General features: G+C 40.5%; 1 protein-coding gene across 14 annotated transcripts in view; it reads left to right on the top strand.

The window, feature by feature from the left end:
* Positions 1-24,880, top strand: part of ELMO1 (engulfment and cell motility 1) — a 274,013-nt gene that overhangs the window by 170,501 nt on the left and 78,632 nt on the right. For all 14 annotated transcript variants that reach the window (XM_032442431.2, XM_085538119.1, XM_015854222.3 and 11 more), the window contains one exon: positions 2,678-2,814. In XM_032442431.2, the coding sequence (XP_032298322.2) occupies positions 2,678-2,814 (137 nt within the window). The remainder of the gene's footprint in view (positions 1-2,677; positions 2,815-24,880) is intronic.

Here is a 24,880-nt window from a genome sequence, read left to right as displayed (position 1 = left end):
ATAATCATGATGATTTGTGTCCCCGTGTTGCAGCTGTATGTATGTTTTTGTGTTGCTTACAAATGTGGCTAGTTGTGAAAATGAAGGTTACAGTGTACTTACTGGGCTTAAAGCCAGACATTTTTTCATGCAGCTCTATTGTGAAAGGTCTCCAAATTATTCTAATGCTGGATCTCTGTTTCTGTTTACAATTAGTCAAACTGCAAGATAGTGAAAAAAAAATAAACAAATCAATTGACAACTGAGCAGCCTCTATATTTGCCCACTCTGTGGAGAAAGGCAGTACCCTGACAGCAGAGATGCTGACTTAGAGCTGAAGGCAGTGGAAGTTGTGACTCAGTATTTACTGTGATCTGCAAACCACTGGTAACTAAGTTTTGCTTTTTTTTCGTCCTCATCTTGATTGAATAATGAAGAAAGAAAGTGTTGGGTCAAGGTTTCTCTCATTAGATATCTAGAAACTGACCTGCAGACCATAGATACACTCTAATATAAAGATTGCTGATGTGCTTCATTTATGATGTTCCCATCGAATTAAATTACTTGGGATAGAATTTTTGAGATATACAAAAGCTGCCTTTGAAATCAATTATGGATATTTTTCTCTCAGAGAGAAAAGGCCAGTGTGCACTGGGTTTATTGCCTTGTTTCATGCTGTGATTTACAGTGACAATACAGGCTACATTCTTCTGCTTAGTGTTTCTTCTCATCATTATAGTATTTCATGACTTAGAGACAAGCGCCCTCTGAGAATCTGGACTGTTGTGTCTCTAACATTATTATAGGCTGAAGGTCTGATTATTGGAAGTGCTGAGCCCTTGCAGCTCCTGTTGGATGAATGGAAACTGAAGGTGCTCTGAAAATCATGCCTGAGGTGTTGTAAAGCAGATGAGCCCTGCATCATAAATATAGGTCTCTGCTTTGACTAATTCATCCTTGTCAGCACATCCTTTTAAGTAAATGGTGTTTATTTGATTACAATGAAACCTATGCTTCAAAATTAACTCTTATCTTTGCTACGTAGCTGAGGATTTGATTAGATCTTAGTAAATCTGGTGTTAAAATTAAGCCTCAGATGTACAATTAAGCTTCAGAGATTTGCTTTGTAATTGGAATATTGCATCTTGAGAATAATCAGAAACCATATTTCTTAGAGGCTTCAGGTGATTGAAAGCACATCTGGTGTTTGTTTGGTGTTCATAGCAACTACTAACATGGCAGAAGTTGCTTAAATGTGCTGGATGGGTATTTTTGTGGATAGAAGGAGGTACTAGGACCAAGAGCCTGAAGCTCATACAAGGAGTCAGTCTGCCTGTTGTTTTTTTTTTTTTTCTTTGCCCCATCTCAAATAAGGGGCAGGTGACAGAAGATCCATTTATTTTGTTTCCAGTTATTTTCAAAGAACAAATGTAATTGGTTGTATTTTCATCCATATGTCTATCTAGATTTCTCTGTTTACCTCTATGGTATGCCCATATACAATACAGTAGCTAATCAGTTGTGTCAGCAGAGCTTCATATTTCAGTACAGTGATCTAATATTATTTGACCACAACCCCAGGAAATGCTTGGAACAGAGTGTCGTAAAGGCTGTGTGAAAGAAATGGACCTGAGGGTGTTGGTTGACACAGCTAAACATGAGCCAGCAGTGTGCCCAGGTTGCCAATAAGGTCATTGCTGGCTTGTATCAGAAATAACATAGCCAGCAGGAGCAGGGAAGTGATCATCTCCCTGTACTTGGCTCTGGTGAGTGAGTACCTTGAGTATTGTGTTGAGTTTTAGGCCCCTTTGAGTGGGCCTGGAGCGTGTTCAAAGAGGGCAGTGAAGCTGGTGAGATATCTGGAGCACAAGTCTTATGAAGAGTGGCCGAGGTAACTGTGATTGTTCAGACTGGAAGATGGGAAGCTCAGGGGAGACTTCATTAGTCTCTATAACTACCTGAAAGGAGATTCTGGAAAGGTGGCAGTTGGCTTCTCCTCCCTACTAACTGGTGATAGGGTTGGAGGTAGTGGGCTCAAGTTCAGGTTGACTATTAGGAAACATTTTTTCTCTGGAAGAGTGGTCAGGCACTGAAATGGGCTGCCCAGGGAGGTTGAGTCACTATCACTGAAGGTGCTCGAGAAACATTTGGATATTGTACTAAGGCATATGGTTTAGTGGACAAATACTGGTGATAGGTGGACAAATGAAGTAGATGATGTTGGAGGTCTTTTCCAACATTGGTGATTTTATTTTGTGACTCGTGCTTAGTGTTTGGTTCTCAGCTGACAATAGGATACACACCGTTAGCAGTCGAAAAACTGTTTCATTGAGGATACTTATGTTTCTGCCTGTTTCTTTCTCTGTCCTGAGAACAATAAAAACTTAGCACTGGTTAGGCACCCATTGTGAGAATATTCAGGCAAGGAGGTCATTGCTTCCTCTTGCTCTTGCTGATGGTCTCATGCAGAGAAGCACTGTTTCATTAACTTTAAGACTGTAGACTATGGCTAGATTTTCAGGGTAATGTTTTGACAACCTTTGCTACTGGGACTAGGATTCCTGTGAATTATGGTTTGTGACTGATTGTACTATATTTGTGTTTGGGGGGTTTTTTTGGTGTTGTTTTTATTTTTTTATTTTTTTCACTCATGCCTTTAAATGTTTTATTCCACTACTCCTTGTTTTTCTGTTTTTAGCCAGTGAGACGTGCAACGATTTCCACCCCATGTTCTTCACACATGACAGATCGTTTGAGGAGTTCTTCTGTATCTGCATTCAGCTCTTGAACAAGACATGGAAGGAAATGAGGGCAACTTCGGAGGACTTCAATAAGGCAAGAAAAGGGGTGGGGAGGGAATCACTGGGCAAAATGGTGAAACAAGGCCATTCTTCCCTAGAGGTATAGAGATTTACTGATCCTACTTCTGTGGGATTTCTTCTTTTCATATTCTCTACACATTGGAGGGGCAGCATTTAGAAAGTAGTAGTTGGAATGGAAGGTAGAAGTTCATAGACCTTTTTCAATCATCTTTAACTGCAGACTGAAAATAAAAACCTGGTTTGAGGCGAATTTCTGCCTTTTTATGTTAGCAATATTATGCTGAAGTGCTGCAGCCTCTAATGTTGTAAATAATGCAAAGAGTGCTGCAGTGATAATTCCATGCATCCCTTTCATTTCATACAAGCACTAAAGTGGTAAAATATTCAAGAGGGGTCACAGTCCTGACAAACTGCTGTACAGTCTGGCCAGCTGAAACAGAACAAATAACTATTGTTATTGCACCCTTTTCACTGTAAGAGAAATTTGAAAGTTTCAGCCAGTCTTCTGACAGCAAAGCTGTTGAGAACAAGGCTGTATGTCTTTATGGGCCCTAGGTGTCCTGGTTTAACTGTGTATAGTAAGAAGAGGCTGAACAGTATATTTGGCATTTTGCAAATACAACAAAATTGTGCTTATGTGACCTGCTGGCATCCTTATCACTTTTGGGATCCTTCAACTGAATCTTGAGCCTCTACTTGAGACCAGATGTTGATTATAGACATACTGCTTGAGTATGAGAAGTGAGACTGCTGCACTGTGTCATCGTCTCCCAAAGAAGTGCTCTGTTATCACCAGATGTGAATGTTATGTATACGCTAGTAAGGATGATCATGCCTATCTTCTATCTGGAACTGCTCTTAATGAAATGGTCTAAGTGTCCATTTTCCACTGCAAAGGAAAGGTGAATCCATAGGACACAGTATGAAATAACCTTTGTTGATTTCTTCTTGGTAAGATACCTCTAGATAGCGGCAATACCTGAACTCTGGCAAAAAAAAAAAAACCAAAAAAAAAAAAAACTGAAGGGAAGTCCAAAATGCCAAGTGTTGGGGCAGGATAACATAGAAGCGTGTTCTTGTGTGGAATTCCTGACATGCTTCTCTTTCCAAATGGTACAGAACTGCAAAGAGTAATAGCAAGGCAATCTACTGAGGAACATAGAAGATGAAAATTAAGGACTTAAAAGTAATAACTTTTTTTAAATAGACTGCTTCATAATATGTGGTTGTGTTAAACAAGTGTATTAATATCTGTATTGAACTAGATGGTCTTTGAGGTCCCTTCCAACCCAAGCCATTCTGTGATTCTTTGAAACATGAGAGTTGTGGGTGATGCTTGAAAGGGCCATCCAGGATCTCTGCCTGTTTAATTCATTTCTGGATTTGTAACCCAGAAATATTGTAACTTTAAGCGAAGGGAATGCTAAACTCCTGTGGTTTTCTTTAATAACAGTTCAGTTATGGTCTGCTTATCTAAATCCTTTCTCTTAGTCACAAGATTTTTCTTCTCTTAGCCACTTCAGATGACGTGTAGTGGTGACGTGCATTACTCAGCTGATAACTGTCTTAAAGGGATCTGTGAGTAAGGTAAACCATGTTGTCATGTGGGCTTGCGAAGCACTTCCGGATTTGCGGAGGATGAGATGTTATGTAGTGGTACCCAAAGTTTACTCATCTGGTTGGTACCTGACAGCTGCCAGTGCTGATGACTTTACCAAACCAAACCAAGCAACATTGTTTTTAATTGTTACCTGGCAAGCAGCTTCGGTGATCTTGGCACATTAATATTCTTTGTTCATCCTTTCTATGTGCTGAGTACCTGTTCTTTATGCTGTGTGTTTTGCAAAGCTGGCAAGCAAAAGCTGTATAAGACCCAGAGTGCATTTGGCCTACCCTTTCAGGAGACCTGGAGGTTTCATTAAAAAGCTCATCTCATTGCTTTAGTATTTAGTCATAATTGAAGAGAAGGAGCTTTGTTAGTTGAATTTTAAACTTATGATTAGTCACAATAGTTTGCATAGGAGAGGTGGTAGGAGGTTTGTATGCAAGTAGGAGGACTTATTTCCTCATGTCCTGTATTGAAGAGTTACAGGTGCTTCAGAGAAGTGAAGTGATCTAATGCTTCCCCACAGTTTAGAATCATAGAATTGTTTAAGTTGGAAGGGACCGTTAAGGGTCAGCTATTCCAACTGCACTGAAATGAACCGGGGCATCTACATCTCAGTCAAATTACTCTGAGCCCAGTCCATTCTGACCTTGAATGTCTCCAGGGGTGGGATATCCACCACATCTCTGGCAAACTACTCCTGTGCTTCACTATCTTTATCATAAAACAAACAAACAAAAAAACCTCCCTTCTTTCAGTTGGAAACCTTGTCCTATCACAATAGACTGTGTAAACAGTTTGTCCCCTTCTTTCTTATAGCTCTCCTTTACAAACAGGAAGGCTGCTATTAGGTCACTTTGGAGCCTTCTTTTCGTCAGGCTGAGCAGCCCCAGCTCTCAGCTTGCCCTTGCAGGGGAATTGTCCATCATTTTAATCATTTTTGTGGCACTCCTCTGGATGCTTTCCAACAGGTCTACGTCTCTTCTGTACTGAGAATTCCACGTCTGCACACAATACTGTAGGTGAGGTCTCACCACAGAGAGTAGAGGGTCATGATTACCATTCCCAGTCTGCTGGCCACACTTCTTTTGATGCAGCCTAGGATATGTTTGGCTTCCTGGGCTGAGGGCACATTGGTGGCTCGTGTCCAGCTTGCCATCCACCAGAACACCAACATCCTTTTTAGCAAAAAGGTGCTCTACCCTTTTATCCTCCAGTTTGTATTAATAGTGGAATTTGTCACAACCTGAGTGCAAGACCTTTACTTGGGTTTGTTGAATGTCCTGAGATTCACTTGGACCCTCTCTGGATGGCAACCTGTCCCTCCCAACTACAGCACACAGCTTGGCATCATCTGCAAATTTGCTGAGGGTGCACTCAATCCCATTGTTGATGTCACTAAAGAGGATATTAAACAGTGTTAGCCCCAGTACTGACACAAGAGGGGCACCACTCATCACTGATCTCCATCTGGACATTGAGCCATTGACAACCACTCTCTGGGTTTGAACTTACAACCAGTTCCTCCTCCATTTGACATCCACCCATCACATCCGTATCTTTCCAACATGAGTGAAGGATGTTATGAGGCTCTGTGTCAAAGGCCTTACTCAAGTCCAGATAGATGATATCACCGTCTCTTTCCTTGTCCATTCATTAAGTTACACCATCATAGAAGTCCACTAGATTGTTCAGGTAAGACCTGCCCTTGGTGAAGCTATACTGGCTGTCCCATATCACCTCCCTGTCTTCCATGTGCCTTAGCATAAGTTCCAGAAGTATCTGTTCCATGATGTTCCTTGGCACAGAGGCCAATGGATTGATAGTTCCTTGGGTCATCCTATTTCCCTTCTTAAAAATAAGTGTGATGTTGCCTTTTTTCCAGTCACCATGGACTTCCCCTGACTGCCATTTTTCAAATATCATTATGAGTGGTTTGACGACTACATCAGTCAGTTCCCTCAAGACTCTAGAATGCACCTATGACCTACAGATGTATAGATGTTCAGGTTTCTCAGGTTGTTATGAGCCTGGTTTTTGCTTGCAGGTTTCAGAGCTTATTCAAAGATTAAGACTCTCTTGGCAATAATATCACATACTACACCTCCCTGGTTCCACATTCTATCTTATAGAGATTCCATATCGGTTTGTTGATTTTTTATTTTTTTTTTTAAAGCTTAGTAAGTAAATAAAATGTCACTTTATTTATAGTTAGAAGAATGTGATGGTGTTTTAGTGAGACATTTATGATCTCATGCTTTGTCTCTCTGATTCTCATTCATTAAAACAGGCATTTTTTGTCAGGCTTAACTCCCTTGCATTAGCAAAGCTCCTTGGATCTCTATGGTGATAGTACAATACTGTCAGACCTGAAACCTTTTTTAAAGTCTCTCAGTATACTTGTGGATGACTGAATAGAATAATTCAGTCAGGCAGCTAAACATATATTTTGCTTTTGTAGTATTTTAAGACGTGCATAATTCACGTCTGGTGAGTTTTCTAGAGAAATTAAGATACAATGGGATAGACAGACATGCAAGTGGCAGCAATTCCATTTGAAACCTTTTTGTTTTTCTTTGAGCCTACGGATGATCAAAGGACACTTAACAAGCTCTATCCTCAGCAGTCATTTGTAAGCAGACAGCATAGTTTATGCTTTTGAAAATATAAAGCTTGGAGACGAGATTATATAATTCTATGTTTTATTGCAGCAGAAGAAAACATTGTGTATAGCTTTTGGAGACAGTGCTGACTGTAAGTAAGCTGAACTGATTTATACTCCAGCATCTAGAATCCTTCATCACCAGCCTGCCAGTTTAAATAGGTGTCTGTCAGTCAGTTTTTCCTCCTGTAGGAGCCATCTATATTCTGCTTGGCTCAAGGTATCCAGGCTCTTCTGTCACACAGGCTGTGATGTACTTGAGTTGGCCGGTTGTATTTTTAATGTGATAATCAGTTGAATATTTGGTACTGGTCCCACACTATAAAATTCCCCCCATGAGGCCAAATTGAATGATACTCCCAAAGGAAATCTGTATTGATCTCCATTAGTTATAGTTAGGTGGATGCCCCTGTGTTGTCCTAATGAGAGTTTACTTAGAGATATCCTGTGTTAGTGATCTTCTTGTAAAATACACTCATTGTGAGACAAGGAGACTGCAGATAGAAGATGCAGGGAATGTGATTATCCTCTCACCTCTGTTCTCCAGAGATTTGTCTGATGCTTTTTATGAATTTGAAATTTATGTACTAATAGGAAGAAAGGTATCTTGTCTTGTTAGACCTGCAGAACAGTATGAGATCTGCTGATTCCCTGCTTAGTGCCATCTTAAAAACAAAACAAACAACAACAACGAAGGAGAGTAAGGGTAAAAATTCCTGACTCCAGCCCCAGCATGTAAGAAAAAATAAAATTACTTGATTCACCAACCAAGGTTTTGAATCAGTTTAGTAGAGAGTAAACATAATGATAGCTATTTTTATTAGTCTATGGGGTAGTTTTATGTTTTTAGATGGCATAAAAATCACTAGTCATAACAAGACACAGATTATCTTTGCAACAGAACTTAAGCTGAGCTAACTGAAAAACTGTGGTGTACAATGCTTGAAATCAAAATCTACCGCACTCACTGAAACTATAGATTTAGAGAATGGAAAAGCAGAGGAAGGTCAGCTAATGGTGCCACTGACGCATTTTCCTCATTACTGAGAATTCAATTTATTTTGCCCTTTGGACATATGTTTCAGATCACTGAAGTAAAAAATATCAGTTTTAAAATGTTCTATGAAAATGTATTTTGTATTGGTGTAACACCTCCAAAAGTCTCTGTTTTCAGCATCTTGGCATAGCTGGCCCTGGTCCCACACCAGCAGGCCTGCATACCCTGGAGTAGTTGTGCTTATCATGTAGATTCACACAATCATAGAATGGTTGGCACAGACCTTTAAATGCCATTTTGTCCAACTCCCCTGTAATGAACAGGGATACCTACAGCTAGATCAGGTTGCTCTGAGCCCTGTCCAGCCTGATGTCTACAGGGACAGAGACATCCATTTGGAAAGCAGCAATGATATGTTCTTAGAGCAGCAGCTGGCTGTGTATCTGGCCATGTCAGTGACAAGCCAAACCTTGGCTCTGGGTCTGTGCAGAAGAGGGGCCTACTCTGAAAGGGGATGATATATGGCTCTGATGGGTATAAAAAGGAAAGCACTGTGTTGTGCAGTAATCTGTATAGCAGATAATGTTCACAGTGGCAGCAGATGCAAACAATAAATGCCCTACGTGAGTCCTGTAATTAAATACCAAAGCAGACAGTGAAGCACTTGATAACCACAGAAGATGTTTATTGCTCATGCTCAGACCCTGTGAACATTTTTCCTTGCTCTATGACAAGATAACAGAAAAGGTAACCAAGCATAACATAAAAATGAGAAATACTATTTCTTTCCTGGATGATGGTTCAGAAATGCTGCACTACAGTTTCCTCAGCTTCTTAATGCACTGAAGGCAGCTGTAGAATGAATCACTGGATTCAGAGTGTGACCGAATCTTCACGGGCAGGATTTTAAGGAGGGACACTGTAAGTAGTGTTTTGTGTGGAAACAAGTGTGGTGGACCCACGTCACTACAAAGTAGTACAAGGCGGCCGTGGGGAAGCAGAGGTCTGAGCAGCATGTTTGGAAAAGTTCAAGACAGCAATACAAGGTGATGGTGATGGAGGAGCTCTCACCTGCTTGCTGGGTGTCCTAAAAGCTGGGGACACTCCAAGGGCAGAATGTGCATGGATCCTGTTCAAAATGCCCCCCTAACTGCCATCTTGTCCCAGTTTTATGTGCTAGACTGTGTCATGGCAGCTCCGTGGGCTCTGCCTTGCAGCAGGCCAGTAGGAGAAGCATATTTCCTCCTGTACTTGGGTGATGCCTTCCAGCAGTAGTAACAGTACCTCACAGTTTTCTCCTTGATAAAACCACTTTACAGGTGGCAAGGATATGCAGAGCCTAAGTGTCTTGACAGTTACACAGCAGCAGGGCCAAGAACAGCAAGAGGGATTCTGTCCAGCTGCTCCAGCCTCCTCCATCAGGCATGCTGCAGGTCCATGCTCACGGCAGTGCTCAAGCCTGTCTGGCCCTGCTGTTCCCATCCATGCATAGAGATGTGGGGAGGATAGTGCCAAAGGGAAGAACAATTTTCGTAAAGAGGAGAGAAAAATTAGTTAAAGCAAACCAACTTGCAAGTCAGATCCTTTGGTCTTTCTGTGAACCTGTCTGCCACTTGCTTTTCCTTTTAATTATTAAGGAGGGGAAAGGGTGGTAAATAGCTCTTCCACAGATGTTCCCCGAAGCAGGTGGTGTTTTCTTATCAGTGTCTCAGTAGCCAGAAGCAGATGCATTTATCTTCATTTGAGAGCACTTTTGGAAGAATTCTCTTTGTGTTTTACTTGTGGGAAAGATTGGGCCAGTGGAATGATTACACCTCTCTGTTAGCTTTATTGCACCTTCCCTTGGCAGTGCTTTGTTTATATCAGACAGGGATACTGCAAATAAATTATTCTCACATAGAGTGAATTCAGTATTCCCCTGGCTTAGGGAGATTAGCACAAATTAAATTCCACGTTTTCACACCTGAAGCCATTAGCATTTTAGTAACTTTTATTGGAAGCAAATCATTGCTATAAATATATTTTGTCATTAATTGTGTAATGTGTACATTTATATTAAAAAATGTTTAGAGCACTTAACAGTTTGAAAGTCTGCTGCATATCTTGTACAGAAAATGTGGCTTTTTGATTGAAAAATATCCCCCTTTGAGTACCAAGGAGATCCCCTAACAAGGGTAAGGGAGGGCAGGATGGTTGTCAGATCTATTCTATTTGTAATCACTTGCTTAGGATGGGTCTGGTTAAAGGAGTGCAGTTCAACACAGCGTAGGGAGACCTTTTCCTAGCATTTGGTCAGTGTTTCCTCTGTGCTTTTTGTGGACTGGGTACTGCAAGTTTATTTCTTCATTGGCTTCTCATTTGGGAATGGCACTGTTTTGACTTCTCCATCTCTGTGCATTTATCCACACCTGTCAGATCTCCAAATGTGTCCCACTGCGTTCGTCAAAGCAAGTTTATTACTCGTCTGCTGCTTCTGGCTGCAGGAGACTGAGAAGGGGCGTTTAAGGCTCTTAACGATGCAGCTTTCCAGTTCCTGAAGGATCGATCTGTAAAAGTCAGCTGTAACTTCAAATATTCATATCCCAAAGGTTTGGATTATCAAACTCATAGGAACCAAACAAGTACCTTGCATTTTTAAATGTAATTAGTGGCCTCTTTCTGAGAGTTTTTCAGTGTTCACCGGCATTGTCAAGAATATATAGAATAGAATCAAATATTTTAAAAACATAAGAGTTAATTTGTGAAGTATAACTTCTTATACTGGATAATGAAGCGGAAGGAAGAGATGTTCTTGCCCTTTCTCTGCACCTCACATGGCTTCTCATTTAAAGATTATTTTTTATTTAAAAATAGTTTCTTCGTTACTTCCTGTCTTTGCCAGAAGGCTTTGGAAGTCTTTAGTAGCGGGGTCACATCTTGTTGTTATTGTAGCTGAACTAGCCTTCTCCAATGATTACATACACAGTGATTTCAAGGAGGTCACAGACTTAAAAGGAAAAGCATTAAAAGACTGAAATTCTGCTCATTTGTGTCCCAGTGTGGGTGCATTACAAAAGAGATGGATTCTTCAGCAAAGAAGAATGTCTCAGCAAAGCATCTCTTATTATTTGGAAAAGTATTTTTTATTGTTTTGTTGCTGTTGTTTATTTCTTTAAAAAAGAAAAGAAAATTAAAAAAGACTATTTTAATGAAATCCACTCCTTGGTCAAAAATTTGTTTGACTTATCCATTCCCCAGTGATGGAAATCATTTGTGGTTTCAGCAATGAAAACTCTTATTTGTGAAAACCTCGCCTTCATTGACAGAGTGGATTTTATCCCACTGCTTTCTAATGAAGTCTGTGTGTTACTGTAGAACACACACAGATCTTCTTAACACCCTGTAGATGGCAATTTTTAAAACCGCTGGTACTTCACATTTTCAAAGTGTTCTTCATTTTCATCTCCGTGGGTGCTGATCAAGCCAATAAACATCTCAGCCTTTGAAAAGATGATTGAGTGGTAAGCCTGATAACCAGAGGAGAAATGTTGGGTGCAAGTTATCGGTGCTAACCCCCTTCTTTGTGCTCTGCAAGAACATTTTCCACTGGTAAAGAATCCTCGTCGTGTATGCAGGGTATATTAGTCGCTAAAAGGAATGATAGAACTTAACTGGAACTGTCATGAAAGCAGCATATTTTATGATGTTACCCTTGTCGTTCTTGGATTAAAGTGTGCGTAATAATCAGATCCTAGGAACCACTCTTTTCTCTATGTTTTTATTTCTTCTTTCTAGGATATGATTCTGTAGTACAGTTAAATCAGAAGTGCATGGCATATGGCTTTTTGCTGCATGAATTGCTGCTGATGTGAATGTCAGTGGGCATATAATACCAGATTTTCATTTTGTGAATCACAATGCATGGAATGTAGCCCAAGAGCTCCCTAGACTATAGACCTTATTATAGGCAAATAAAAAAGAGAATGAAGGGGGGGAGGTGATGTCTCAGAGATTTTGTTTCAGTTGAAATGAGGTTATCGTGATGAACGATGTGACTGACAATGAGATTTTTATAGCTTCTGTTAGAGTAGCAGAAGAGCTCGTGTTATTGCTGGTTCGCTTTAAGTAATTGTCATCTGAATAGCGTGGTGGTTGAATAGAGCAGGAAAAAATCTTTCATACATGTCTCATAAGCAAAGCCAGGGCTTTTTGTTGGTTTTGTCTCATCTGTCCTTATACAAATGTCCTTTGTTCTTTGGAATGTACGTCTCACATACTGTCTTTGTGGAATACGTCAGTCACTACTAAAAAGGCATCTGCCAGTCAGTCTGCTGCATGTCTCTATTTTTAGCAGATGAGGTAACTGGCCAGCATCTGATAGAACGCTCCTGTTACCCGATGTACCAGCGTGAGCCGAGAGCGGGTGGCTCGGTTGCAGCAGAGGCATGTGAGAGGGAGGGCTGCGGGCAGAGGCAGAGTGGGAGGAGATGAGCACTACCCCCATCCCATGCCCTGCCCCCTGCCCTTCTCCCTTATCAGCCCTGCTGCACCCACACACAAGGCCAATGAAAGAGCCTGATTCTGGGCTTTTCTTAGGTTACCTGGGGTGCCAGCAGCAGTGAATATACAACCGAGTCATCTTGCGTGGACTGCACAAAGCCCAGCATAGGTGGGAGCATTTATCTGCATGGATAATCCACCCCAACACACACCCTGCAACTTCATAGAGCAAACACATTATAAATAGAGAAGTCTAGAAAACCTTTCTGGAAGCGTTAGGTGTTTCCCCATATGGTTTTGGGGCTTGAGTTTCTTAGGAAAGGCAGGGAAGCTAAGAGTGAGCTTGGGTTCTGACACTCATCCATCAAGAGCAAAACAGGGAAGAATGACAGGTGACCCTTTCAAGGCGATATGACCTGTCTTTCTTTGCCCTTGCACGCTGTCAGTCTGAAGAACCACTTGGGAAATGCTGTGCATTTACTGATGACTTAAAGAGAATTTATTGATAGACCCCCTTCCATTAGTTACCATTATGTGTGGCTAGCAGATAAACAAGGCCCCAGAAATGCAAATGATTGCTGAGGAATATCAAATTAGAAGCTGAGTGCAGGAATGGAAAGAGATTTGATGCATACATATATTGACCCAAACAACACAGTCACAGGTGAAGAAACAAATACCAAACTCTGTGTCAGAATTGTTGAAAAAGACGCCAGTGCAGACAATTGAAGGTCTTGCTGTGTCAGATGAAGATATTAATACCTTGACCATGAAACTAAAATGCTTGAGAGCCATCCTTGCGTCAAGAATGTCAAGTCTGCGTCTGGAAGAATGGAAGCATCAGGGGAAATAGCTTCCACACATGCTTTGAATTTTATGCTAATTTTTTCTCTCTGGAGATGTATTTCAAGCATCAGTTTTCTGTCTCAGAGAAGCTGGCTGATCTTTATTGTGTTGCTGATATAAGAACCTCAGCAGCAAGAGCTTAAGAATTGCGATTGTATCTATTTTGCTTGAATAGTAAAGACCGCCTGGACCTTTTTGTTTTACTTACCCAAGAATCCAAAGGAAACTGCAGATCCCATTGTATTGTGTACTGACAGCCTTTCCAAAGGTGACTGATCATCCTTTCATATTGAAAATACCATTTCAAAAGTCACCAAGTAGGAAAACAGAATATCCCTATTTTGCAACATCAGATATGTAAGATGAAGGAAGTAGTCTCATAGCTGTCAAGATTTTCATATCCCTTCCAGGTAGTCTTTTCTGTGTAAGGTAGGGATTTAGAAGTTACTAAATAGCTTACTTCCTCGTGATTTATATATATATATATATAATTCTAAGTTTGTGTGATTGTCTTGTAACTGATACTCTGCATTTTAAGGCCTGCATGCCTTTTGTTTTTGCTAAAAGTACATTTATAAGCTAATTACTAGATTTTTTTCAATTTTTTTTTTGGGGGGGGGAGGGGAGGGGGCGGGGAAGTGTGTAGAAATCTTACTGGATTTCTCTCTTAGTCAGCATTTCTTCAGTCTCTCCCTGTTCTGTATTCTGGCCTCCAACAGGATTTATTCCCCCAGCCTTTCCTTCTGTCTGTTCCCTTTCCTTGAGAGCAATGGCATGGCTCATAAAGCTGCTCCCACCCTCCTTGACATAAGGAGGGTGTTAATGACTTTTCTCACTCTCTGTAGATGAGGTACCTGCTGACTACTTTGCACTGCCACAACTCCTGTCAGGAGACCAGATAAGACTTTTGGAGGTTGTAGAATATTGGAAGTCTGTTTGTGAAGCTGGGATAGTGTTTACTGGCAGCTATTTTCAGTAGTGGTATAAATCTGAAGGATAGTGTTGAAATCTTAAAGTCAAAATTGCACACAGAGAAGTATTTCTAATTCCTTTAGATATAGCTATCTGAACAAACAAGTCTCCACTTGCAAGTAACTGCGTGAACACAATATTTTAATAGCAATGATAGAGATATTCCTTCATCCAGCATAAGTTTATGTACAGTGGACTGTAGGTTTAATTTAGGTTTAATTTTCTCTGATAAAAGATCTGTAAGTCTGGGAAATAAACCTCAGGTAGGTGTTTTATGTGTGTAGTCTGCAAATGGCTTCAGATATACACATGGTCTAAATGGCCTTTCAGAGTGTGCAATCTTAAAGGTACCACCTAAAGGAAAATCATTAAACCAGTGACCCTATTTAGGAAGAAAATAAGGACAATGTCTCCATAAACTTATTTAGTTTTGCGTGAGTTGGGTGTTTTTTTGTTGGCTTGTTGCTTTTAAGCCCCAGAGAACAGAATGTTTCATAGCTATTCAATTTGCTTCAGTTATTATCATTTGAAAGAATTTGATGATTCTAATTTCCTTCTCTACGCTTCTTGATTTTAGTACTAGAGTAACACTTCAGTATCTAGTATTGATTTTTACCATGACTAGGGCTTTGAAATTAATTTCTGCACCACAGCAGGCTGAGGATACATGATTGCCAATGCAAACTGAGGGCCCAGACTAATTTCATGTTTTGTTAATATAATTGTAGGTCTTTACTGGTAGGATGGTCCCTGTTTTGATGAGTATTGCGTGCTTGTGTGCTGTGGACTATCTGCATGCTGAATTGCATTAGCTAATGCATAGCTAGCAGCTCAAAGGAAGTGATTATTTCCACCCCCACCCGCCCCCCACCCCCCCAGATCCGGCACTTTTGAAGCAGCATTTGGAGAAACTGCATATAGTTTTGTGCCCCAATAAAGGGGAGAGACTGACCAAATTGAGCTAGTCCTGTAGAAAGCCACAATGGTAATCAAGGGGAATGGAGTCTGCTGTTCAAGGGAACTGGGAAAGAGTGGCATTTGTTCACCTGGCTGAACAGAGGAGGTTGAATCCAGTTGCTGTCTTTTTCCACTACCTGAGCAAGCAGCTGTAGAGAAAATACATGCCCTTCTCAGAAAGTAAGCGATGAAGGGAAAAAACACAGTGGTCGCATACTGCAGAGAAGGAAACTGTATTTGGACATAAGAATAAAATATTTCCAATTACTGATAATGGTGTTGTGCTAGAAGAGGTTGCACACTACCTTCATTCTTGGAGAAACTCAAAACTCACCTAGGCAAGGCCCTGAGCAACTTGGCTTAAGCTTGAGCTAAGATCTGATGTGCTTGTGGAGCTTGATGACCGCTAGAACTTCCTAGCAACCTGAATTACTCTCTAATTCCATGTGTAGAAAATAACACATTTTTCAGTACAAGAATGGGGAAAATTGTAATTCATATCATTATCCATCATTAAAACTAGCACGGAGACATAATGAACCAATCTCACAATTTTTTTCTTATGTTAAAGAAAGTGCACATGGTCTACTTTGTGATGGATGCATTAGCCAAACACCACAAGTCAGGCTTTCCCTATCAGCTGCAGTGGCCCCTATGAAGCCATCATAGTTTGTCATAGTTCTGAAAGCTCAGTCATAATTATTTAGGGACCTTCTATCTCCTCATATTGTTTTATGGGAAGGATTTAGCTAATGTTCTTGCAGGATGTAATTCCATGTGCTGGCTGCTGCTGCTTTTTCATCCTGAGAAGCTACAGTTATTTCTTTTTAGCAAAGGTTTCTGAGCAAATGAGAGTGCCATCTAAATAGGCAGAGCACACAGACAATTCAAAAGGAACAAGGAAAGGTGATATAAATAGTTCTTTAATCAGATAACTGGAATAAATAAATGATGTTTTGCAACATGTTAGCAAGAAAACATCATGATAGATTTGTTATTTGTTTCCTTGTTTGTTGTTGTTCTGTAGTGGAAGCACCTTCCACATCTAGATAGGCTTTTTTTCCCTTTGTTTATATCCTTTAAAGGTTAATGATGTAGTTGGATACAGTGTTTGCATGTTTATTGTAAGTGACAATGTGTTGGATTTGAGACAGTAATGAGAAGGGATGAGGAAAAAATGATGATATGTCATTCATGCTCTTTCTCAATGTAGTCTCTCACGTGCAGCCTTAGAACGCAGTAAAACTTAGAGGGAAAGGACAAGAGAACTGGAGCAGTCAGAAAATGAAATCTCGGCTAAAATCTCTCTCTCTTTAGGTGATGAAGAAGACAATAGTTATAACTGACAAATTTTGTAATCTACCAGCATTTGTTGGTTTGTACGTACATGACCACAGCACATGAAATGCTTGATGTGATTATAAAGTCAAACTGGAACAAACCATACAGCAAACCTAGTACTGCGTCTGCCTTTGGGTGGGCCTCTGCAGCTACCACTGCAGCCACAGCTAGGACACAGCTCAGGTGTGGAAAGCAGCCAGCCCTTACTGCAGGATGCAGCTCCAGTAGACAGGTTGCCTGTGGTGACCATTTCAAGAAAGAGTGATATTGGAAGCTTTGCATAGTACAGAGCAAAGCTATTCTGATTGAACTGATAATTAAAAAAATAAATAAAAAGGCTGCAAAGAGACCAAGATAACCAGCAAATCACTTCTTTTTATTTTACCAAATAGTACAAAGTGTTATTAAAAGAGAAATAAATTAAGAGCTGTTAAAAATATATTCAGGAATCAAAGGAAGAAAAGCAGGCAGAAAAAAAAATGTGCAAGCACCATTAAGCTGCAGAAATTTTCTTTGGACACGTTGCAGTACCTTTTCAAAGCAGCATATGGGGTTTATTCTGGTGTCTCTAATTTTAACATGAATGAGAATCACGTGGAATACTCCTGGCATACTGCTTTGAAAATATATCCCTGCATGATTAAGGAAGGCTGAAGTCTTTAAGCCTCTTTCTCTCTCTCTCTCTCTCTCTCACTCTCTCTCCCCTTCTCTCTCTCCTTTTTTTTTTAAACCAATTCTGAAATGCATCACAGGAAAACATTAATGGAATGAAAATGGTAGAACACTGAATAAAGTGGTAATGTAACAGGTAGAAATACTACTGGCTTACCACTGTAAATGTCTGTGTTTTGGAGGCTGGGGGAGGAGGACAGAACTTGCAGTTTATGTCAGTTTTTGCAGCTGCTTCTGCATTGCTTGACTTTTATAAATTTATCTCTTCATCTTGAAGATGAAGTAATGATTCTACCCGCCACTTGCAAAGAGCAGGGAATACATACATCTGGTTTACACCCATAAGGACAAAAGGATTTTGTGGGGACATCAGGAAGCATCCAGGCATGTCTGTTCCATCCTCTTTCTGTCATTTGCTACATCAGAGCAAGTTAAAGAAAGACCAGGTTTCATCTTTCAGTTATCTGATGAACCTAAGGACAGAGTCCCTACCAGGTGCCCACCTCTTCACCCTCATGTTGCCTCTACTACAGCAGTTGTAGTGAATGGGATCACTGCTCCGTCAGATCCACAGCACAGATTTGTGCTGAAATTTCAGTCCAAAAACTGCTTTAAAAGAATTTTTTTCCAGCTGATGAGCACAGCTGATACACAATCACACATATTTTGTTGGATGAGATAAAAACAGCTAGGGCTGTTCAAAAGTCCCAAGGAAAGCTGTGGGACTTCATTAAATAATCATAGAACGATATAATGGGCTGGATCGAAAAGGACAACAGTGATCATCCAGTTTCAACCCCCCTGCTATGTGCAGGGTCATCAACCACTAGTCCAGGCTACCCAGAGCCACATCCAGCCTGGCCTTGAATGCCTCCAGGGATGGGGCATCCACAACCTCCTTGGGCAACCTGTTCCAGTGCAGCATCACCGTCTGTGTGAAAAACTTCCTCCTAATATCTAACCTAAACCTTCCCCCGTCTCAGTTTAAAACCAATCCCCCTTGTCCTATCACTATCCACCCTTGTAAACAGTTGCTACCTCTCCCACTGCCTTCAAGTATTGGAAAGCCACAATGAGGTCTTCCTGGAGCCTTTCTAAGCTAGACAAACCCAGTTCCCTCAATCTTTCCCCATAGGAGAGGTGCTACAGCCCTCTGATCATCTTAGCAGTCCTCCTCTGGACCCGCTCCAAGAGCTCCACATCCTTCCAGTGCTGGGGCCCCCAGGCCTGGACACAGTACTGAAGATGGGGCCTCACAAGAGCTGAGTAGAGGGGGACAATCACCTCCCTTTCCCTGCTGGCCACCCGTTTTTTAACGCAGTTCAGAACACAGTTGGTCTTCCAGGCTGCAGGCTCACACTGCTGGCTCATGTCCAGCTTCTTGTCTATCAGGACCCCCAAAGTTCTTTGCAGGGCTGATCTCAAGTGGTTCTTCTCCCAGTTTGTATAAATACATGGCATAATAATAATAATAATAATAATAATAATAAAGCAATAAAAATCCTAATAATAATAATAACAATCCCAAGGAACATTACTTATTGTGGCAGTTGGGATGGATAGTCTTTTTTGACTTAAAGAAAATTACTTTGGAATGTGTCTGCATAATTCTCTACAGCTCTCTACAACTACCTGAAAGGGCATTGTGGAGATTGGCTTCTTCTCTCAGGTAACTAGCAATAGGACAAGAGGTAATGGCCTTAAAAGGTGCACCAAGGAAGACTCAGATTGGGTATTGGAAATAATTTCTTCTCAGAAAGAGTGGTTAGGTATTGGAACTGCTGCCCAGAAGAGTGGTGGGGTCACCTGGAGTTGTTTAAAGGTAAAATGTAGTACTTAGGGACATGGTCTAGTGAATAGTCTTGGTGGGAGGTGAATGGTTGGATTAGATGTTTTTAGAGATCTTTTCTGACCTTGATGATTCTATGATTCTTTGATTCTTTATGAATATACTAGCCATATTTTGAGCATGAGTGGATATTATCTTTTTTTCTGATAGCATGATAAGGTCACAGTATAGCAGACAGATTCGGCAGTATTGATATTGGCTTTTTCCTCCGTAGTTGTAAGGGGTGGGACTGATACAAATGAGGTCATTTAACAAAATCTGATCTTAGAGCATCGCAGTGGCATTTTTTAGCATTGTCTTTTATTGTTATTTTCTTACTGTATTTATACAATGTGTGCATGCATTAAAGGCTGAAAAAATTAGCAGCAACAAAACACCCACAAAGCAGTGAGTAAAACTTACCTAGGAAATTATTAACATGATATTCCCATAAGTGCTCTTTGAATTTTTCATGTCTGCATCTGCAGTCAAGAAGACAAAGAACAAAAGCCTGAATGATTGTAACGAGCTGCCTGCTCCTTTCCTAATTGAACCATTGACATAGCAAGAACTTTTATTCTGATGGATGAGGGCCATCATGCTGGCAAATGAGCACAGGGTGAGTGGCAGACAGGACTTAAGAGTCAGAGAAGTCCTGGTGATTTGGTGAGCAGGAGTTCAATCAAAATAGTGAGTGCAAGGTGGGATTTGTCTGAGAGATGTTAAGTACGGCTCTGCTGTGCTACTGATGGGTATCTTTAGCGTGTGGATGATTGAGACTAAAGAAATATGCACTCAGCCGGATCAATTAGCGAGGGACTCGTTAGTGGGAAGGAAGTTACAAGCAGATGCAGTACTCCTGACAAAACGAGCCAGGACATGGATAGTGCTGGGCCTGATGTGTTGTCTGAACATGAAGCAGGATTGCTGTAGGGACGTTCAGAGTCCTTTCTGACAGCCAGTCCTTCCTGTCTTAAGGGAAGACTGTCCTAACAGCTAATTGAAATGTTTTGGAGAGAGTAAGACAGGAAATGTCCATAAAAACATACTCTAGATATGAGCACGGTGTAGGGTCTGGACAGTCATCTGATGTCTTTCCAAAGATGCAGAGAAGGGGGAAGGAAAGTTACTTTCCATTTCCTGATACTTTTTTTTCTTTTTTTTTTTTTCCTTCCAACTGAGAATGTGAGGTTTATTTTTGTAATGTCAGTGTTGTGTGGGCTGCTGCTTTAGGGCTTGAGGATCTCTTCTGGTTGCAATTTCTTTTTGCCTCATTTATCTCTTTTCCTTTTCACAAAGCCTTAACCAGAGGAATGGTACATCAGGACATTGGCCTTACCTGTCATTCATATCTGTTGAATCTCAAAATGGGGTGTTAATTTGCTTTATTTTCATGCTTTGTTTCTCCTGTCATTCTAATATGGTTGCCACTTTCCAGACTTAAACCTGAGATGCACTAGGCAGCATATGAGAGTGTTTATGTGAGATTTATTTAAGTAAGAGTATTCATTTAAGCAAGCTTATTTATAAAGACAGTCTATTTATACTCCCTATGATTGTGAATGGGCGTGTGTGGGCGCCCTGCTGTTGTGCAAAGCCACGTGTTTAGGGTATGTATATTGGGCTGCACGCATCCATGTACATGGGGACAGACTGAAGAAGTGGCAGCTAGTGCCTTTGAGAAGGGGTGGTTCTAGAAACAGAGATATTAGATCTGGGCACAGAAGGAAATATAGTTCATTTTACATGCTCCAAGTTGCCCTATGATGCCCTAGCTAAAGCTAGTGTACACTTGGTATATTGCTGTTATTAGAGATTACTTGCAAAAGATAACAGCATAGGAAAGAGCCCTACCAGTTCATTCAGCTTATGTGAGCAAATTCCCTTCGGTGCCCGTAAGAGGTGGAAGGAGGCAGAGCTTATTCTTTACAAGGAAGCGTGTTGGGTACTTGCTGGACCTGTAGGCTAGCCTTATGTTTTCTCTTCTTCTCATTAACTCTAGTCTTGACAGTCTCTTTCTGCACTCCCAAGCTTTCTGACACTTACCCTTCCCTGAGTCTGTGATATAAAAGTAGTGTGAAATTAATGTCTTAAATGGTGGATAGGACCTCATCGACAGCTTGTAAAATACTTATTGAGAGGTCCTTGTACAGCAGCTGAGGAGGCGAGTCAGGGCACAAATAACACTGTAATTGAACTGTTTTCAGTACAATCTTTTGAAATATTACCAACCACATTGTCATTCTGTTCTTAAATGTTCCTAATCACACTAACACAATTCCCCACAAGGCTGCTGTATGTCTGAGTGTTGTTCTTAAATAACACAGCACAGAAGCTTGTGAAATTAAAACATATATGTAGAAATTCTCCAGAATGAAAATCCTGGTTTCTTTTTCCAGAGTGCCTCAAAAAAGGTATACAAGTTGATTAGAAAGCGTGAGATGTCTGCTGATGTCACCCTCTGCAACATCCTTAAAGTCCTGTTAAATATAACCGAGCACCTCTGCTTCAGGTCTCACCCTGCCAAAATCTTTCCCATGAGCAGAAGGGAACCTGATTTTTATGTTTACAGATTTAATCTTCTGCGGCAGATGTGCTGACACATGGGCTGCTACAGTCAGTGGGGTAAATAATCTCCCATTTAAGTAGTTCCTAAGTACCTATTCATTACTAACATATTAAACAAACTCATACATCACATTTGAAATGGTGAACCATGGCAGCATTAGAGTAAGTTCAGATAGCTGCGTCAGATAAATTCTTCCTTTTTTTATTGGCTCTTCCTAATTGGTTTTGTTAAAAGCCAAAATGTAAAATAAATCAATCTGTCTCATTGTCATGTGATCAAGTAGAGATTTAATCTGCACCTTCCAGAAGAATGTAATGCCCAAATGAAAAAGAAGGAGGGGAGCTTCCTTGTGTATAAGAGAGGCAAGACCAGATCTGTATGTGGCATACTCCATTTCAGCAAGGGCAGTAGCATGACATTCATTCCTCAGTTCCCATCCTGCAGAGAGTAGGCATTAAGGGAAGTCTCAGACAGTTTGGATTGCAGATAAATCCAGCTTGTGTCTCTTGTCTGTCAGCCTGAGCACAGCACATGCTGAAGAAATTGCTAAGGGTAGAAGAAGATAGTGGGTATAACGATACAGCAATGTGAAATGGTTCTGTTATAGCCATGTGTGTTCTGAAACAAGTGAGTGAATGAAATAATTAAATGAAAGTGATCTGACTGAAGGTTCTCTCAGCGATGTGGCAAAGGATTTTTGATACAAATAAATAAGCATTTGAACAAAATGGGGGTGAAAGGAGCAGGGAAATACTGATCCCAGTGTGACAGATTTGGCAGAAAATGCTCTCGTAGGGTGGATATCTCAGAACTTACACAGCAAGGTAATTATAGTGGCCCTTGCAGTTCTGTTCTGAGGGCTGTGTAAGGAATCTTGAAGTTGACAATGTGTATGTGAAACCTTTTTCTGTCTTCTGTCTAGATTTATTATAATTGATTTGAAGTTCTTCAGTGCCCTCGCATGCTATAAGACTGCTATGTATGCTTGAAATGGCAAGACTTAAAGGTTGCAGATGGCTGCAGGGGCTTGTATATTTTAAGGTTGTTTGATATGATAGCTATACAAAGACAAACTAACTATAATTGTATGTGACGCTGCCACCAAACCTAAGCATCACATGAGGCTGTTTTTCAGCTAGAGCCTCGCAGTTTCCAGTTTCAAGGTTGGAAATAATTTTGATTAAATCCGTTCACTCTGATTCCATTTTTTCTTCTTCTTTTTTGATAACAAGTTTTTTATACCTGACTTTTTGCTCTTTTTTCCTTTCCGTTTGTTTGTTTTGATTGTTGTTTTTGATTGGTTTGGGGTTCTGACATGAGAATATTTTGGTTCTGTCTTAAGTGTGATATTTTAAATCTTGGAGTTAATATTGAATGGGGAAACGGAGCATACCATTGCACTGTCTAGATTAGATCTTCTTTCACCACCCAAACTGCATGTAATCATTTAGCAATAGGAAAACTGAGGAATATTCATATCAGCTCCTGTAGCCAATTTTGGTATAGTTTGTAGGCTGTCTTTGGCTTAGCTGAAGAACTTCAGTTGTCAGAGAAGATGAAGTATTGCAGATTCAGTACCTCTGGACAGTCATTGTCTGGACTGCTGCTGACTGTGTCCAAGGCTCTTGAAGCAAACTTTTAAGATCCAACTTTTTATAACGTAAGTAAAGGTTTTCTTTACCACTCTTCCCTGCAACCTGAAGGTAGAGTGATGTTATTTAGAGTGAGTTCAGAGGTCTGAGAACAATGCACAATCCCAACATTATTTCACTGCTGCAGAAGTCCCTATTTTAGCACACTGATTGCTCTATCTAGCCCACAGGCTGCATGTAATCATCTTTTAATGTATGTATGCATTCTTAGAACAATGGCAGCTCACCTGGTGATGCAGGAAAAGACTTGAATGCTCCCTGTGTTCAAAGTACAGGAGAAAGTAGTGAATACTAAACATGCACATGGGTGATGGGATAGTGTAAATCAAACCTGTCTACGCTTTGGAGAAGGTTCTTTGTTTTTGTAATTCATACAGACTTTCCTGGATGACATGGTGGCAGATCACCTCTGAAGGTCATGTCTAATCTGATTTGCAAAGCTGCATTCCTGACAGACTTTTCAGCAGCTTATATGGCACTGAGTTCTCCTCGCCAGATAAGCTCTGTGGGTTGTAGTAAGGCTGCCTTCAGAGGCAGACAGGACAGATATCTCTTTATTTCCTGGCCTAGTCTTTTCATTTTTTCTTTGTGTATACACGTTGCTGTCCAAAAGCTTATTTCAGTTGCATTAACATTAGAATACAAGCAAACCAAAAAACTCCACAACCTGGCTATTTAAAACTAAGTGTTGGATGTTCTGATAAAGGAGGCAAGATAAATGTGAAATACAGTCTTGAAAGCTTCTGAAATACTTCTTTGGAGTACCTGCAGCCTGAGTGCTAACTGCTGCTTTGAGAATGTGGATATGGAAGGGAAATCTATAGGTATTCCTGGGATGCGTAAATAGGACAGGCTGTTCCTGGTACAATTCAGCTGCTTCTGCAAATGGAGCTTTGAAGAAAGCTTACTGAGAATTGACTGGTAATTTAGGATCTTGAATGAGGAGTTACTGAGAGCCAGTCAACAAGTCTGTGACTTAGTCTTAGTAGGTTAACCACCTTCTCCACGTAGGTATCTAGGCTAAAAATAGTAAAACTCATGATCTGGAAGGATGAGTAAGCATTATATCACCGCTGATTGTTCCTCCACTCCCACACATAAACAGGTCTTTGTCCATCACAGCATCCTGCTGACAGTGGCTGTTGGACTGGCAAGCAGCATCTTTGGTGTGAAGCCTTCCTGGAAATCTTTGATCCTTTCAGCAGAACAACTTCATTTTATCTCACAGACTTAGAAGATTTTTCACAATTCTTGTTTATTATGTCTGTTTGAAATTGCCTGGATTTTTCTGGCCTTGAATTTTTGATCTCCCTTAAAAGCTTCCTTATGTATTTGTGTACTGTCCTGCTTCAGAATACAGCAAAATTCTTAATCTGTTTATTCTCACATCACAACCTTGGAAGGAAAAGAAATGCAATTTACATCAGGAATTACTAAGAAAGCGAGTGGCAAAGGGTGAAATTTTCTGAAGTTAAATCTAATTGCTTGCTTTCAGAAG

The sequence above is a fragment of the Coturnix japonica genome, chromosome 2 (genome assembly GCF_054131305.1).
Source record: "Coturnix japonica strain WE chromosome 2, WE-NBRP24, whole genome shotgun sequence".
Taxonomy (NCBI): Eukaryota; Metazoa; Chordata; class Aves; order Galliformes; family Phasianidae; genus Coturnix; species Coturnix japonica.
Note: the sequence above shows the minus strand (reverse complement) of the source record. Positions and strands in the feature narration are given on the sequence as shown.